Source organism: Haliotis cracherodii, unplaced genomic scaffold (genome assembly GCF_022045235.1).
Source record: "Haliotis cracherodii isolate W230 unplaced genomic scaffold, xgHalCrac1.p SCAF_24, whole genome shotgun sequence".
Classification (NCBI taxonomy): domain Eukaryota; kingdom Metazoa; phylum Mollusca; class Gastropoda; order Lepetellida; family Haliotidae; genus Haliotis; species Haliotis cracherodii.
The window spans coordinates 5,037,973-5,053,024 of NW_027266280.1; the positions used below are offsets into that span (position 1 = coordinate 5,037,973).

A 15,052-nucleotide genomic window follows, 5' to 3' on the forward strand; every position below is an offset into this window, starting at 1 on the left:
GTTACAGAGTGGATTATTCAAGAATTCCCATAATCGTGTCGTTGTGTCAAACAATACTGCAACATTAATGTTATAATACATGACTAGTAAACGTTAAGGCAGTTGGAACGCTGTATGTCCAGTCATTCACTCTATGTAACTGTATAGGTCCCTTTAGAGGCACTACACCCGCATGTGAACTTTACGCCCTTCGCTTCCTCTTACAATGTCAGAATTGTTTTATTAAATCAGACATAAAACGCTGGATATTAAAATAATTATTGTTGCAATGTGTACACACTTTAGGCCCGACAAATCAATTACTTGTTGAAGCCATCGCCTCTAGTTGTCAAAAATGCTATTTCAGATGTGCATGATTACATGGCTATAACGTGTTAGAAGCCTGTGATCAAGGGTTCGAATCCCAATTCGTCTTGATTATAGTTCTGCTCTTCGGTTTAACCAAAATGGTAAACGTCTGAGACATGGAAACTTCGGGTTTTCACGTCAAGCAGATATTACTGAAATACTGTTAGTGGCGTTGAACCAAACACACTGGCTGAGTCACTTACAAATGAAATTACTGCCAACAAAGACACCCTTCTCAAGGTTCTAAAAAATGTAAAACATTCCAAATTGTAAGAACACTGAATCCGCGAAGATCGAGCTTAGAATTGGACTTCACCAACTCAGCCTCTTACGAGGCTACTAACTGGATTGGGTAGTCAGGCGCGCTGACCTGGTTGATGCATGTTATTATTTCCATATTGCTTAGATCGATGTACAAAATATCAATCACTGGATTGTCTGGTCTAGACTCGATTATTTACAGGCCGCCGCCGCCACCCTGCCGAGAAACTCTCCTGTTCTTGTTTCCATCACTAATGTGCGTCATGAACCTTCATGTGTTCCCAGTGGCGTTATCTCCACCTGCTTGACAACGTCAACGGCGACACCTACTGCTACAGTTTAAGTGTACACACGTCACTCAGATCGCCACGCCACTTGACGTCGACGCCATGTTTCATCCTCCATGGCAAAGATGGCAAAACGAAATCCAGAATACTGACAGATGGACAACGAAAGGTACAGCTAACGTACAGTGTGTTAGTTGACCATTTTCTGATACTACAATGACGTGCGTTTTCTATTCACAGTAACATAGTAAGCTCGAATTGACATAATATGCTGAAGCGGTCACTGTTGGCAAGGCCGTCTGGGGTCCCAATTCATTCTCAGAGTTGCGCTCCTTACGCCTGCTAGAAACCAATGATAGTGGATTCGAATCCCAGATTCCCACTAAATATTTTTCTGTTTGTCATAACCTAGGGTTCGTCGAAGTTTTAAGCATTAAGATCAGCGTCAATTCGGGCTCATCTGTTACATTAAACTAACAAGCTAATGCTAAAAATGAAAAGTGGCGTTAATCCAAACTCACTCCTTCATACAGAACTTCTTGCCGGGAACAGTGTCAAACTTCTACATGACGACGGAAAGCAGACTTGGTGCACTGAAGCACCTCAAGGTGTGGCATGACGACAAAGGTGACGTAACCAAGTGGCACATCGACAGGATTGTCGTCATAGATCTGCAGACAAACGACAGGTATGTAATCACAACGTGGGACACTCAACACAGACATATCAATATACATCTATATTTTAATTGAACATAAAAAAAACATGGGAGCCACCCTATGAAAAAACATATTTGACCCTACCCTCAAAGTCGCTGTAATTCGCTGTGCGGAGCTGTGCCCCTGAATCGTTACAGAAACCTATATTACATGGTCCTAATTCCAGATTTCCCTTGAATATGTTTGTTGGTTTGTCAACACCATACCAGTCCTTATAACTTCGGGCACTCCCACCTCATCAAGGTTCTAAAACGATTTTGTAAATAAAAGCAACGAAAGCCTCAATACGTCGATTGTACGATTCAGGCTATGTTATGAGCATGTGTTTATGAATCACAATGAAATAGTGATGATACAATGTGTCCGTTCCCACCGGTGGCACCGTCACAAACACACGCAAAGGCAAGTCAAGCATAGACTTGTGAATAACACAGGAACATATGGTACAAGTAAAAATAGGGAATTACTACGAAAAACATGTTTGTCACTGATGCGTCTAACTTGGAAATGGAAACATTTTTGAAAGCTTTCCTGAGGTCAAATACTTTCTTTGAAATCATGGAAAGAGCATGCTTGATTGTGCCGGAAAGGTACCTACGAAATGTAGGGCTGGAGCTGGAGGAATAATACTCGCCCCAAAGGGAAAGTTGACTATAGAACTGTTTATCATCCGAAACTGGCTCCCACAGGAGATATCGCTTGGATGAGATCAAGCGATATCAAGCGATATCTACACTACACTCGTTGATAAAAGTGGCAAAAATCCTCGGCAAGCCTGGGAATTTTTCCACTTTTATCAACTCGTGTTGATATATTTGATATCAAAAGACACTTGGGTGAGATTCTCTATATGTCTCACTCGTCATACAGTCGTATCGAGAGTTGTGTGTCACTCTGAATCTTCACTAGTCTCTTATCTCTAGTTCAGGTGGTTACATCAAGGGAAGGGGGATGCCTATTTGACCGTTTTTGAACGATATCAGATCATGTTAAACTTCTTCGCCACATTCCCTTGTTTTGACAAGCAGAATCCGAGCAGAAATGCCGACTCATATGTATCAAAAAACAGCAAAAAGGGGAGCACAGTTGATGTCCATGGGGATGCCCATTCTTGCCTCCAACACCCAAACTGTAAAACAATTGATGTGTTCAAAGTCGTGTTATTCCAAACGCACCGACTTCCTACGAACGGCCTCGTGAAGATCCGGGTTAGAATTGGTCTTCAGCAATCCATGCATGCTGTAAAAGGCGACTAACAGGATCGGGTAGTCAGGGAAGCTGACTTGGTTGATGCATGTCATCGTCTCCAGATTGCGAAGATCGATGCTCATGATATCAATCACTGGATTGTCTTGTCCAGACACGATTATTTAGAGGCCACCGTCATATAGCTGGAATATTGCTGAGTGCGGCGTTAAACAACAAACCTACGAACATGTATACCAGTGAAAGAGAGTCAACAAGTTTGTCACACATAATTGAAATATATCATCAGAAGTTAATGTTGAAAGAAATAATAAGCCCTAAAACAAGAAAACATTAATTATATAGAATGTTACCTCTGCCCGTTGCCCCTCCCCTGGTGATTGTCAGTGTGACCGAGGCAGTGTAACGACGCTGTGACAAGTGAGTTGGGATGTGCCAGAGACGAGTATAGTCCCATAAGCTGCTCAACAGCCGACGTCAACCCCGACGTCTAATAAATTGTTCATACATAAGGCTCCTAGTTACCTACATGAGTGAACCCTGAAGCCAGCATACCACACAAATGATGATTTCCTAAGAAGTGATAGTTGTATGATCTGTGATGACTTATTTTCTGATCAAGCACACAATTACAACTATTTGAAACACACTTCTGCTGTTATACTTTGACAAAACCTTTTCTTGAGAAAACTCTTTGTAGTCTGCAGTTCTACGTGTGAGTCGCACGATGCACGCGTGTCAAGCTCCGTTGCCCTTTTAATCTTTACAGTGCTCGATACACGGCTCTCAACAATTTCGCTTGCAAATTTTGAAAACATACTCATAAAAAATGTGTCTTATTCCCTTTTCATGAACATTGCTGTTTGTTAGATGATGTAACACAACAATACATATATTATTTTGTAAGCTTTTAATGATTATCCAAATATCTGAAAATATGTACAAGTATTGGTTAATAGTGAATAGTTAATATTGGTAATAGTTTATGCACACCGTTCTGTACGTGTCGCCGTAGTGGAAGTTGACTAGTACACATCCACAAATTATGGGTTCGATTCCCACTGTCGACACAAAATTGAAAATTCCGACAAAAATTGAAAACGATCTCTTTTCTGTCAAAATAACAAAAATTAGTTTCGTCTGTTTCAAGTATATATTAACTGAGATGTTGGTTCAACATTTGTGAACACGTAAAAGTCAACCTCGGCTTCAGCGACACACGACAGAACGGTGAGAAATTTAAACAAGTTTCTTCTAACATTTTTTGCAGGTACATATTCATATGTCACAAATGGCTTGCCCTTGATGAGGATGACGGCAGAATCTGTCGAACGTTTGAAGCATTCTCGCCAGACGGTCAAGAAATAGCCATGTTTGACATCGTCTCAAAGCAGAAGCTTTTTGACGATCATCTATGGCTGTCTGTCATTAAACGGCCCATGTTTAGCCGCTTTACCCGAGTCCAAAGATTCCTCTGTGCAGTTGCAATGCTGTTCCTAGGCATGGTGACCAGCGCTATGTGGTATGAAGACTACGACAGCGGTACCCAGAAAAGCAGAGGCATAGAAATAGGCCCTGTTAGACTGAACTACAGACAAATTTATGTTGGAGTGGCATCTGCAGTGATAATTGTCATCCCGGGGGTTCTGATGACCTGGGCCTTCAGGAGAAGAGGGTTGAAGCGAGAGATGGTGGAGGAAGAGATTAACGGAAGAGGAAGAAGAAGCCGATGTATTGGGTACATCACTGGAAAGTTGCTCCTTCCCTGGTGGTTCATATTTGTTGGCTATATGGTGGTGGTGGTATCTATCGGAGCAAGTGCCTTCTTCACCTTCTTGTATAGCTTGGAATGGGGAGGTGCTACGTCTATCAACTGGCTCATGTCGCTTGTATTTTGTACAACCGGAAGTACCGTGCTTATAGAACCGATCAAGGTAGGATACATTGTTTCAGACTTGAATGTTCTTAGTAATATGGGGATCTGAGGGGATCCGCAGTACCCCATGATTGCCGTAAGAGCTGTCATTAATAAGTAACGGGTGGGCGCAATGTGTACCCGTCAGCGAGGGGTCGTTGTCGGTCGTTTATCATGTGCTAACAATTCATTCAATTAAGAGTACGTCAGCTAATTAGGTACTTTTGTAGGCTGGCTTATGATAATCAATTTTGGCATGCCTAATATATGAAATCATTTACATGTTGGCCTTTACATGTTGCTTTCAGCTACATTTATTCTCGAAGCTATCTTAGAGCCTCATTAAATTGCTGCACCAATAACCATTCAGAAATGAACTTGAATTCACACTGCCACATAGCACGTGTCTCTTTAAGTTGTTGTCAATTATTTGTTGTACTCATATACGCATACTTAGGTGTAAACAGGAAATACAGCATGTTTTTAAAATGAATATTTACTAGTTCCGCCGATTTAAAAATAAATTCTCATTCTACAGATTTTGAAGGATTATATTTTTCACGTGGCAGATGTATGTATATCTGCAACTGATGGAATATCTTCAACACAACATTTGTGATTTATATGTGTATTACTTTTTGATAGGTATATGACAGTGTCAAGAATAACTCTTAAGACAGTTGCTTTTTCATTGTAAGTTGCTAAGACTTGTCTTACCTAAGACAGCTTCGTGAACAGGCCACAAGGTGAAGATACGTTTCGCCCGAGAAAACATGTTACGACTGTGTAGTTTCATCAAATAGTTGACCACCAATGTATCAAACGTGTTAGTCCATTTAAATACTGATGTCATTTGACGTGCCTCCCTAGATACTGATCTTGTCCGTCGCCTTCTCCACGGTGTTCAGGAGGACAGTCCAGGAGGACATGGGCAACGTCGCCCCAGTGAAGAACGTCAACACCAGGGGAGTCATGTCTTTAGGTTGGTGCAGAATTGTTTCATATGCTAAGGAACCATCTTCCCGAGGCAAGGGCGTTAACGGACTAGTCCAGTTGCAACCATTGCCGAAATAGGCTGCAATTTCCAGGTTCGGTCGTTGCGCCACCAGTGGCCAATATTAGTTATGCCCCTTATATGTCCCTCCAACAAACCAATCTCGTATCACTTGCATTTGCTTCAAACAAAATGGCAGCACCCTGTCAAGGTCAAGACGATCTGATCGATAATCAAGATCTATATTGTAATAAACGGGTCTTGCATGAAAACATTTGAGCACCTTGATTAAAATCATGAAAATATTTGCAAAACATCAGTCGACGCCCATTCAGCGGTACACATGCTTTGCAAATCCTGCAGTCGACCGAAATCTGCACGTTGAAATCCATGTTGTTTGCGAACCGGATGTCCTGTTCGTCACGGGAGCTTGATTGGACTATGCATAGACTCGTTAGTTCAGCCAAAATGTAACTCCTGAATTCCAGCCCATCTAGGGGGAAAACTGGACTTTTATAGTCAGCAATGTAAACTTCAGAAAGAAATGTCATCGGAGCAAATGAATAAAACTGACTTGCGCTTTGCCAAGTTAAGTGCGATTCCTAACTCAAAATGAACAAAAATGTTTGATCAGTACAGGCCGACGTAATATGGGCGGATAATTCTCTTTTTACGTTTGTGATTATTAAATTCATTGCTGGGAGCACAGATGGTTAATATACTAAATTGCTGCGTGCCAATAACGAACGATCGTAGCTTCGAATCCTAGATCCCCTAATTTTGTTGTTAGGTTTGTCAGCACCATCCCCATGATCGCCAGCTTCATCAAAGAGGAAAACGTGCGTTAAACTTACTTACAAATTCCTGAACGTTACTAATCTCAGCTGTGTTAAGGAAAATCAAAAGTAAATACTTTACTTACCGTAGATCGTGTGTGTCATAAACGTCTAAAGCATTGCCGGGTTCTAGAGAAATCCGTTATTACATGTTTCTAGTACGCACGAGCCTGCACCATCAATCAGCGATCACAGAGCCGCCCGATGAAGACACGGAAGAGATAAAGAAGCGCCGGGAACAGCTGGTTCTGAAGCACAGGCTGTTTCTGGTCAGCAAGAGCCTCGGGGCCAAGCTGGCTTTTATATTCGTCCTTGCCCTCATCTGTTTTCACGGCAATGTCAGGGAATCCTACCTCCTCAACACCTTGGTGAAAACATACGCGAATAAGACTTTCCTCTCACAGGTATGTTGCAAACTCATTTTTTTCTGTTTATGGAAAAACACTTCCCATCACCAATTCGTGAATTGATACCCGGTAGAATGAGATGGTAATGGGACCAAATCTTCTTTGCCCCAGAAGACTACTTATGTTGTAAACTCCTCAGGGAGTTGAGAATGGAATTTAAGTTCATATTGATTCAATGACGGGGCTAATAATAATGTAGCACCATGATCATTCACGTGTAAAGGCGAATTACAAATGCAATTAATACTATTTTTATTACTATTATTATAAGTAAGACATTGGGGTGATTTCTACAACCCATTAAATGGTTAATATGCGTCTATATGCACATGTATTGATATGAAATGTCATAGATCTATGTCTTTTGGATTTTACAATATATTTGTAAGTGGCGATCGAAAAGCTGTGCTACCAATGAAGACAAAGTAGACCAATGGATATCTGCTTCTTCATTTGTCTTAAAAAATCGTCATTAGTCTTCTAATGTAGTTTTCTCAATGTTCCAGTGATTAAGGATTTCAATTAATGCCAACTCATGGAAGTGTTAATTTAAAAGCCGCTGTGCACACTTTGTAAATTCCACAAAAGAAAAAACCCATATTGTAGTCAATTCTTATGAAGAATATGTCAACAATAATAAGTAAACAGACTGTTATTAAATAAATATAATTCAAAAACTCGGTAACATCCTTCAGCGAAATAATGCAACACACGCCCCGCCCATTCTGTTATGAGCCAGTCAGAAAACAGAAGTCCGTTAGTGGGCGTGGCCTATTTTTCAGTTTATGGAAACGTAAACGTTTAAGCTATTTTTTGCCTTTGAATCACTTGAAATTTATATAATAACATAAACTGAGGAGAATAAGAAGCTTTGCCTCTCGGTAGATTTTATCATTTGTTTGATATTCATTTGAAAATATTGCAGTAGGGGTCATGTAGTTGCAAATTCATTTCTTACCCAAGTCTTCATTGAACCAATGTATTTTGACACAGAACTATCCAGCACAGATAACTTGTGAAGCTTACCTACTTTTGCAGGAATGAGTGACATATATATAGACATAATCAGATTTAACAAGAGTTATTTTAATGTTCAATTACATAAAAACCTCGATATACTTTGCCCCACAGCACTGGTTCTCTGAATTTGTTTTGTTTCAGAGCGTCAACAAAGTATCCGGTGTTTGGGCCTGGTTTGACCACGATTTCATACCGTCACTGCTACCTAGACACCAGTTTAATGGCGATCTTATGTCCGTTTATGATCAGAGATTTGCTATTGATGGTGTCAACTATCGGCTTGGAGCGATCAGCTTGCGGCAGTACAGAGTCAGAGGTGAGGGGAAATATCCAACAGTATTTAGTAAAGCCCATATGCGTTTAGTCACGGGTAAGGGAAAAAACACACGTTCAGTATATGGCATGTATTCCGCATGTAAGTATTCACATATTATTGCAAACATTCAACACTATATAGCATATCCCACATGTAAATACACACATATTTTTGCAAACATTCAACAATATATAACATATCCAACATGTAAATCTTCACATATTATTGCCAACATTCAACAATATATAACATATCTCACATGTAAAATTCACATATTATTGCCAACATTCAACAATATATAGCATATCCCACATGTAAATATTCACATATTATTGCAAACATTCAACAATATATGGCATATCCAACATGTAAATACACACATATTTTTGCAAACATTCAACAATATATAACATATCCAACATGTAAATATTCACATATTATTGCAAACATTCAACAATATATGGCATATCCCACATGTAAATATTCACATATTATTGCAAACATTCAACAATATATAACATATCCCACATAAATAATCACATATTATTGCAAACATTCAACACTATATGGCATATCCCACATGTAAATATTCACATATTTTTGCAAACATTCAACAATATATAATATATCCAACATGTAAATATTCACATATTATTGCAAACATTCAACAATATATGGCATATCCCACATGTAAATATTCACATATTATTGCAAACATTCAACAATATATAACATATCCCACATAAATAATCACATATTATTGCAAACATTCAACACTATATGGCATATCCCACATGTAAATATTCACATATTATTGCAAACATTCAACAATATATAGCTTATTCCACATGTAAATATTCACATATTATTGCAAACATCCGCATGTAAATATTCACATATTATTGCAAACATTCAACACTATATAGCATATCACACATGTAAATATTCACATATTATTGCAAACATTCAACAATATATAACATATCCCACATGTTAATATTCACATATTATTGCAAACATTCAACAATATATAACATATCCCACATGAACGTTCGTCCTACGACGAAAACGAAAAGATGCATTGATTGACATTCCAAGACACGGGTTTAAATAACAAACTTATATACTCGATCCATGAGTGTCAGTTTGTTTTGTTAATGCTTTAATTACCGAATGGACTGAAGTATTTTGAATGTGTGTTGGAAAAATAAATGCGGTTCAATTTGCAATATATTGTTACGTGTTGATCACATTATATCATATAACAATATGTATGTCTTATATACTCTTTAAAAAACTGGGGGTCATGAAATAGTAATGTTAATATCAAGTATTAGAACAAAGATAAGTGTTGAGCCCAAACGTCCTCTGCCAGAACGTTCATGTCTGTAAAGGTGAACACCAAAACACACCCTTCAGTTGGCACATGCTGGACGCATTTGTGCCACGTGCGTGGGGTATCATTCCTGATTTTGACACTTTTAAGGAAGGTCGATTAATCTCTCTGAGCCATTATTTCTGTCAATCTTATTAATTCTGCGTAATATTACGTTTGGGATTTACTTGATGTCATTCATTGTTTGTGTATGAATTATCGATGCGGTGTCTACAAGGCGCGGGGTGTCTACAGGCTATTTGGCATGCTGCAGTGGCCAACAATACGTTCAATGTTTCACAGTCTGTGATAAGCAGAGCAGTGGCCGATACGTTCAATGCTACACAGTCTGTGATAAGTAGTGCAGTGGCCGATACGTTCAATGCTACACAGTCAGTGATAAGTAGTGCAGTGGCCGATACGTTCAATGCTACACAGTCTGTGATAAGCAGTGCAGTGGCCGATACGTTCAATGCTACACAGTCTGTGATAAGTAGTGCAGTGGCCGATACGTTCAATGCTACACAGTCTGTGATAAGTAGTGCAGTGGCCGATACGTTCAATGCTACACAGTCTGTGATAAGCAGTGCAGTGGCCGATACGTTCAATGCTACACAGTCTGTGATAAGCAGTGCAGTGGCCGATACGTTCAATGTTACACAGTCTGTGATAAGTAGTGCAGTGGCCGATACGTTCAATGCTACACAGTCTGTGATAAGCAGTGCAGTGGCCGATACGTTCAATGCTACACAGTCTGTGATAAGCAGAGCAGTGGCCGATACGTTCAATGCTACACAGTCTGTGATAAGCAGTGCAGTGGCCGATACGTTCAATGCTACACAGTCTGTGATAAGTAGTGCAGTGGCCGATACGTTCAATGCTACACAGTCTGTGATAAGCAGTGCAGTGGCCGATACGTTCAATGCTACACAGTCTGTGATAAGCAGTGCAGTGGCCAATACGTTCAATGTTACACAGTCTGTGATAAGTAGTGCAGTGGCCAATACGTTCAATGCTACACTGTCTGTGATAAGCAGTGCAGTGGCTAATACGTTCAATGCTACACAGTCTGTGATAAGTAGTGCAGTGGCCGATACGTTCAATGTTACACAGTCTGTGATAAGCAGTGCAGTGGCCAATACGTTCAATGTTACACAGTCTGTGATAAGTAGTGCAGTGGCCAACAATACGTTCAATGTTTCACAGTCTGTGATAAGCAGTGCAGTGGCCAATACGTTCAATGTTACACAGTCTGTGATAAGTAGTGCAGTGGCCAACAATACGTTCAATGTTTCACAGTCTGTGATAAGCAGAGCAGTGGCCGATACGTTCAATGCTACACAGTCAGTGATAAGTAGTGCAGTGGCCAATACGTTCAATGCTACACAGTCTGTGATAAGTAGTGTAGTGGCCAATACGTTCAATGCTACACAGTCTGTGATAAGTAGTGCAGTGGCCAACAATACGTTCAATGTTTCACAGTCTGTGATAAGCAGAGCAGTGGCCGATACGTTCAATGCTACACAGTCAGTGATAAGTAGTGCAGTGGCCGATACGTTCAATGCTACACAGTCTGTGATAAGTAGTGCAGTGGCCGATACGTTCAATGCTACACAGTCTGTGATAAGTAGTGTAGTGGCCAATACGTTCAATGCTACACAGTCTGTGATAAGTAGTGCAGTGGCCAACAATACGTTCAATGTTTCACAGTCTGTGATAAGCAGAGCAGTGGCCGATACGTTCAATGCTACACAGTCTGTGATAAGTAGTGCAGTGGCCAATACGTTCAATGCTACACAGTCTGTGATAAGCAGTGCAGTGGCCAATACGTTCAATGTTACACTGTCTGTGATAAGCAGTGCAGTGGCCAATACGTTCAATGCTACACAGTCTGTGATAAGCAGTGCAGTGGCCAACAATACGTTCAATGTTACACAGTCTGTGATTAGCAGACTACAGAACGGGTACAAACTAACCCAAACTTCATCAGGCTGCTGGAGTACATGTTACGGTCAGGCCAACAGCCAGCTCATCTCCGTGCTCGAGGCCTCTGGTTGTGCCACCTGACAAATCGTCATATTGCCAACAGACGTCCGTGGTGTACACGACGTCAAAAATGGGTTAATCGTCGCTGGACACGTGTCATGTTTTCGGATGAGTCCCGATTCACTTTTTACTTCCTTGATAGGTGTGGTCGTGTCAGGCGAAATCGAAATGTACGTCTAGCAAATAATAACTTGAAACCGCTTGACATATTGTATTGGGAGGCATAACTATGACTGACCGAACCCCACTCCTTATTACAAGGACGGGTCACTGGACAGTACTACCGGGACGACACTCTTTGTTGTCCCCTTTGCAATGCGTGTGGGTGGACGATTTCTCTTTCAGAAGACAACGCCCGTGAACATTGCACACGAATCGTCAATGTTCACCCCCAACAGCACAATATCCATAGAAAGCCATGGCAAGCCATCAGCAGAGCTTTAACCCATTGAACTGGTCTTGGACCTGATAGGGAGACTTGACCAGGCTGCAAAAGGAGTGGGACAGACTCCCTCAATTCGCCATTGGGAGACTCATACCCAGTATGCCTCGTCGAGTTAATGAATGTTTGACAAATCTTGGCGGTATTACACACTACTGATCCAAACACGTCAACTTTGAAGTTTCCCATCTTACCCTATTCATCCTTCAAAATCGTTGGAAGTCATAACATCTACTGTCATACTTCAATGCCGGTTGTAACGCGTTCCCAATTCGTTAATTATTATCACGCAACTATTACTAGAAACTACAGTCTCTTACAGTCATGGAAATGTTATTTCAGAGAATCCCCTACTTTCTTTGAAGAGTATATGTAAATTACTTGAAAATATAGTTTATCTTGCCATATATAGGTATAATTATACACTGTGGATTTCCGTCAGTGTACACGGCAAGCCTTTCCATGTAACAAATGTTGTATTTGGGATAACACTTTCTTTGTAAAGTACATCTCGCAGTCCCGTCCGGGATTCGAACCCACACTGCCAGAATGAGACATCCCTGACCAGACTCAACCCAAAAAAGTACGAGAATCTGTACTTTACAAAGAAAGTGTTACCCAACTATAACATTGGTTACATTTGACCACTTTCTAAATGGCATTGTGTCTTAAAAGCCCTTCCATGTTGTAAATATAGAACCCCATGTATTAAGTTCATTAACAGGTCCCTGTCAGCACCTTGCGATTACGAAGTGGTACAGTGTACATCTACAATGCCTGCCCGAATACACTTCCCAAACAGCTGAGACTGGGATATTCAAGGAAGGTGAGTGAGGGAATTAGTTCAAATTGCTGGTACATTTTCCACAAAGAACCACAGAACATATGATAAGTTGTAGGAGGATCACAAGGGGTACATGGGGTTTATCTGTCCCGCGTTGGTTGAGTGGCATGAACCGTAACGAGTGACGCATAAAACAACCGAGTGATCCGAGAGGCAGAATACTCATCTTCTAAGTCAGCATCCATGGCAGCATCCCCTCAACCCTTACCCACTATCAGCACCTACGGTGAGTATTACCTCCTAGCTATAGGGTATTTACCTTCATGGGTGAGACTGGTAGAGGTGAGTTTAGCTATGAAGTCTGGTTAGCTGTGAAGTCTCCACACCAGTAGTCAGAAGTGATATTTTGAGGTCTTTAAAGGTTAAGGCTAGCAACGTCACTCATGTATAGGTCCTAATGCTGCTATCTCGAAGTTGATGGTTATAATGTATAACGTGTTTGGTACTGTGCAGGAACAGGCTTCTCTCAATGGTATCTTCTACAGAGATAAACAGCAATCAGGGGAGAGTATTAGTGGCTGGGAATGTCGAGTTGAGGAGTTATGTGCTTAAGGGTGTAAGTAAAGGATACAATCCGGCTCTTGAAGGCCCTCCAAAATATCCCGATGCTCCGGGCTTAATTCTCAGTCAAGACCGAGGTGGAGGTTTTAAATCCAAATTATAAGCCGTCTAACTGCAAGAAGTACCAGAAAGAATAAGAAGACAGTGCTTGGCTCCATAAAGGAATTCGATGAAAGCGTGCAAGAGAAAGACCACATGCAGCATTTACACAAGTGAAGTCCTGACATAAGATTGAACTCCATTTCAAACGACCAGTTTATAAGGTTAAAAGGTTAATTTCTGAAAGGTGGGACATTTCCTTCGTCCCTTGATTCACATGCGTGGTGGGGGATCTGTAAGCAAGGGGAGCTTGAAGATCCAAATCATAAGAATATGTCCCAAAATGGTAAAACAAGTGTCCTGTCAGGTTTGCTGGGAGAACCTGAGGAGGCTATTAATGGCGTTTCCACCAAGACCCTCCTAGATTCTGATTCAACAATGAGTGAAATTTTGGAAAATAACCATTGCTCACATCGCCCATAAGAGCCTTTCTCTCTCAAAAATTAATGTGCTGACTTAGAATCTGTCACATGTTTGCTGTTAGTTGTTCAAGAAATACAAATAGTAAGTTACCATTTTGCCAAGTACGAATGTGCTTAAAACACAGACCGAAATATGTCACAGTGGGAGTGGATCAAGATTTCTACAGAAGGCCAAGATTGAGACCCATTGGTATCTAACATACTGGACAATAGTTCTTACAGATGGGGATCTTCTCAGTACAAATATAGACCAGGGATAATCAAGAGTACCGCGTTTAAGTCTTATGCAACAGCAGCATAGTTGTAGCTGGGTGCGTTTACAAGCTTTTCAGTTGTCCCCAGGCTTGAGTTGGTTCCCTTTAATACTGTCATGCGAGGCGACTTGACGGATCAAGTTGATATGCTTTGTTTGTTTGTATTTATGTTTAACTCCGCACACCGCAATGTTCCAGCGACATGACGGCGGGTTGTAAAAAATCATGTCTGAACTAGACAATCCAGTACTATTAATTCTTAAAACATGGTTGGAACAAATCCTACACCACATCCAGTCACAACAATAAGATGGGATTATGTTTTCTTTTTTTGTTGTTTTTTTTGTTTGTGTGTTTTATATAACGCCACACTCAGCAATATTCCAACTATATGGGGGCGGTCTGAAAATAATCTAGTCTGGACCAGACAATCCAGTGATTGATCTACGCCATCTCGATACAATGACATGAATCAACCAAGTCAGCGAGCCCACCCCTCGATGCCGTTAGTCGCCTCTTACGACAAGCCTGGGTTGCTGAAGATCAGTTCTAACCTGGATTTTCACGGGTTGGTTGACATACTCGGTGACTTGGTAGATAGTCTGTCATCGTTGCGCTCTGGTTTGGATGGTTGCTTATATAAATGATAAGATCGTCTGGTCAAGACTAGACAAACAAATATTGTCTGTAAATGTAGTAT

The 15,052-nt window shown here is 40.7% G+C and overlaps 1 protein-coding gene across 1 annotated transcript in view; it reads left to right on the forward strand.

Moving 5' to 3' along the window:
• The window catches only part of LOC139472339 (polycystin-1-like protein 3), a 71,581-nt gene that overhangs the window by 30,555 nt on the left and 25,974 nt on the right, over positions 1-15,052 (forward strand). Inside the window, exons 12-18 of the mRNA XM_071254801.1 lie at positions 895-1,065; positions 1,430-1,584; positions 4,092-4,755; positions 5,607-5,718; positions 6,726-6,970; positions 8,135-8,309; positions 12,897-12,998. Coding sequence (XP_071110902.1) covers positions 895-1,065; positions 1,430-1,584; positions 4,092-4,755; positions 5,607-5,718; positions 6,726-6,970; positions 8,135-8,309; positions 12,897-12,998 — 1,624 coding nt within the window. The remainder of the gene's footprint in view (positions 1-894; positions 1,066-1,429; positions 1,585-4,091; positions 4,756-5,606; positions 5,719-6,725; positions 6,971-8,134; positions 8,310-12,896; positions 12,999-15,052) is intronic.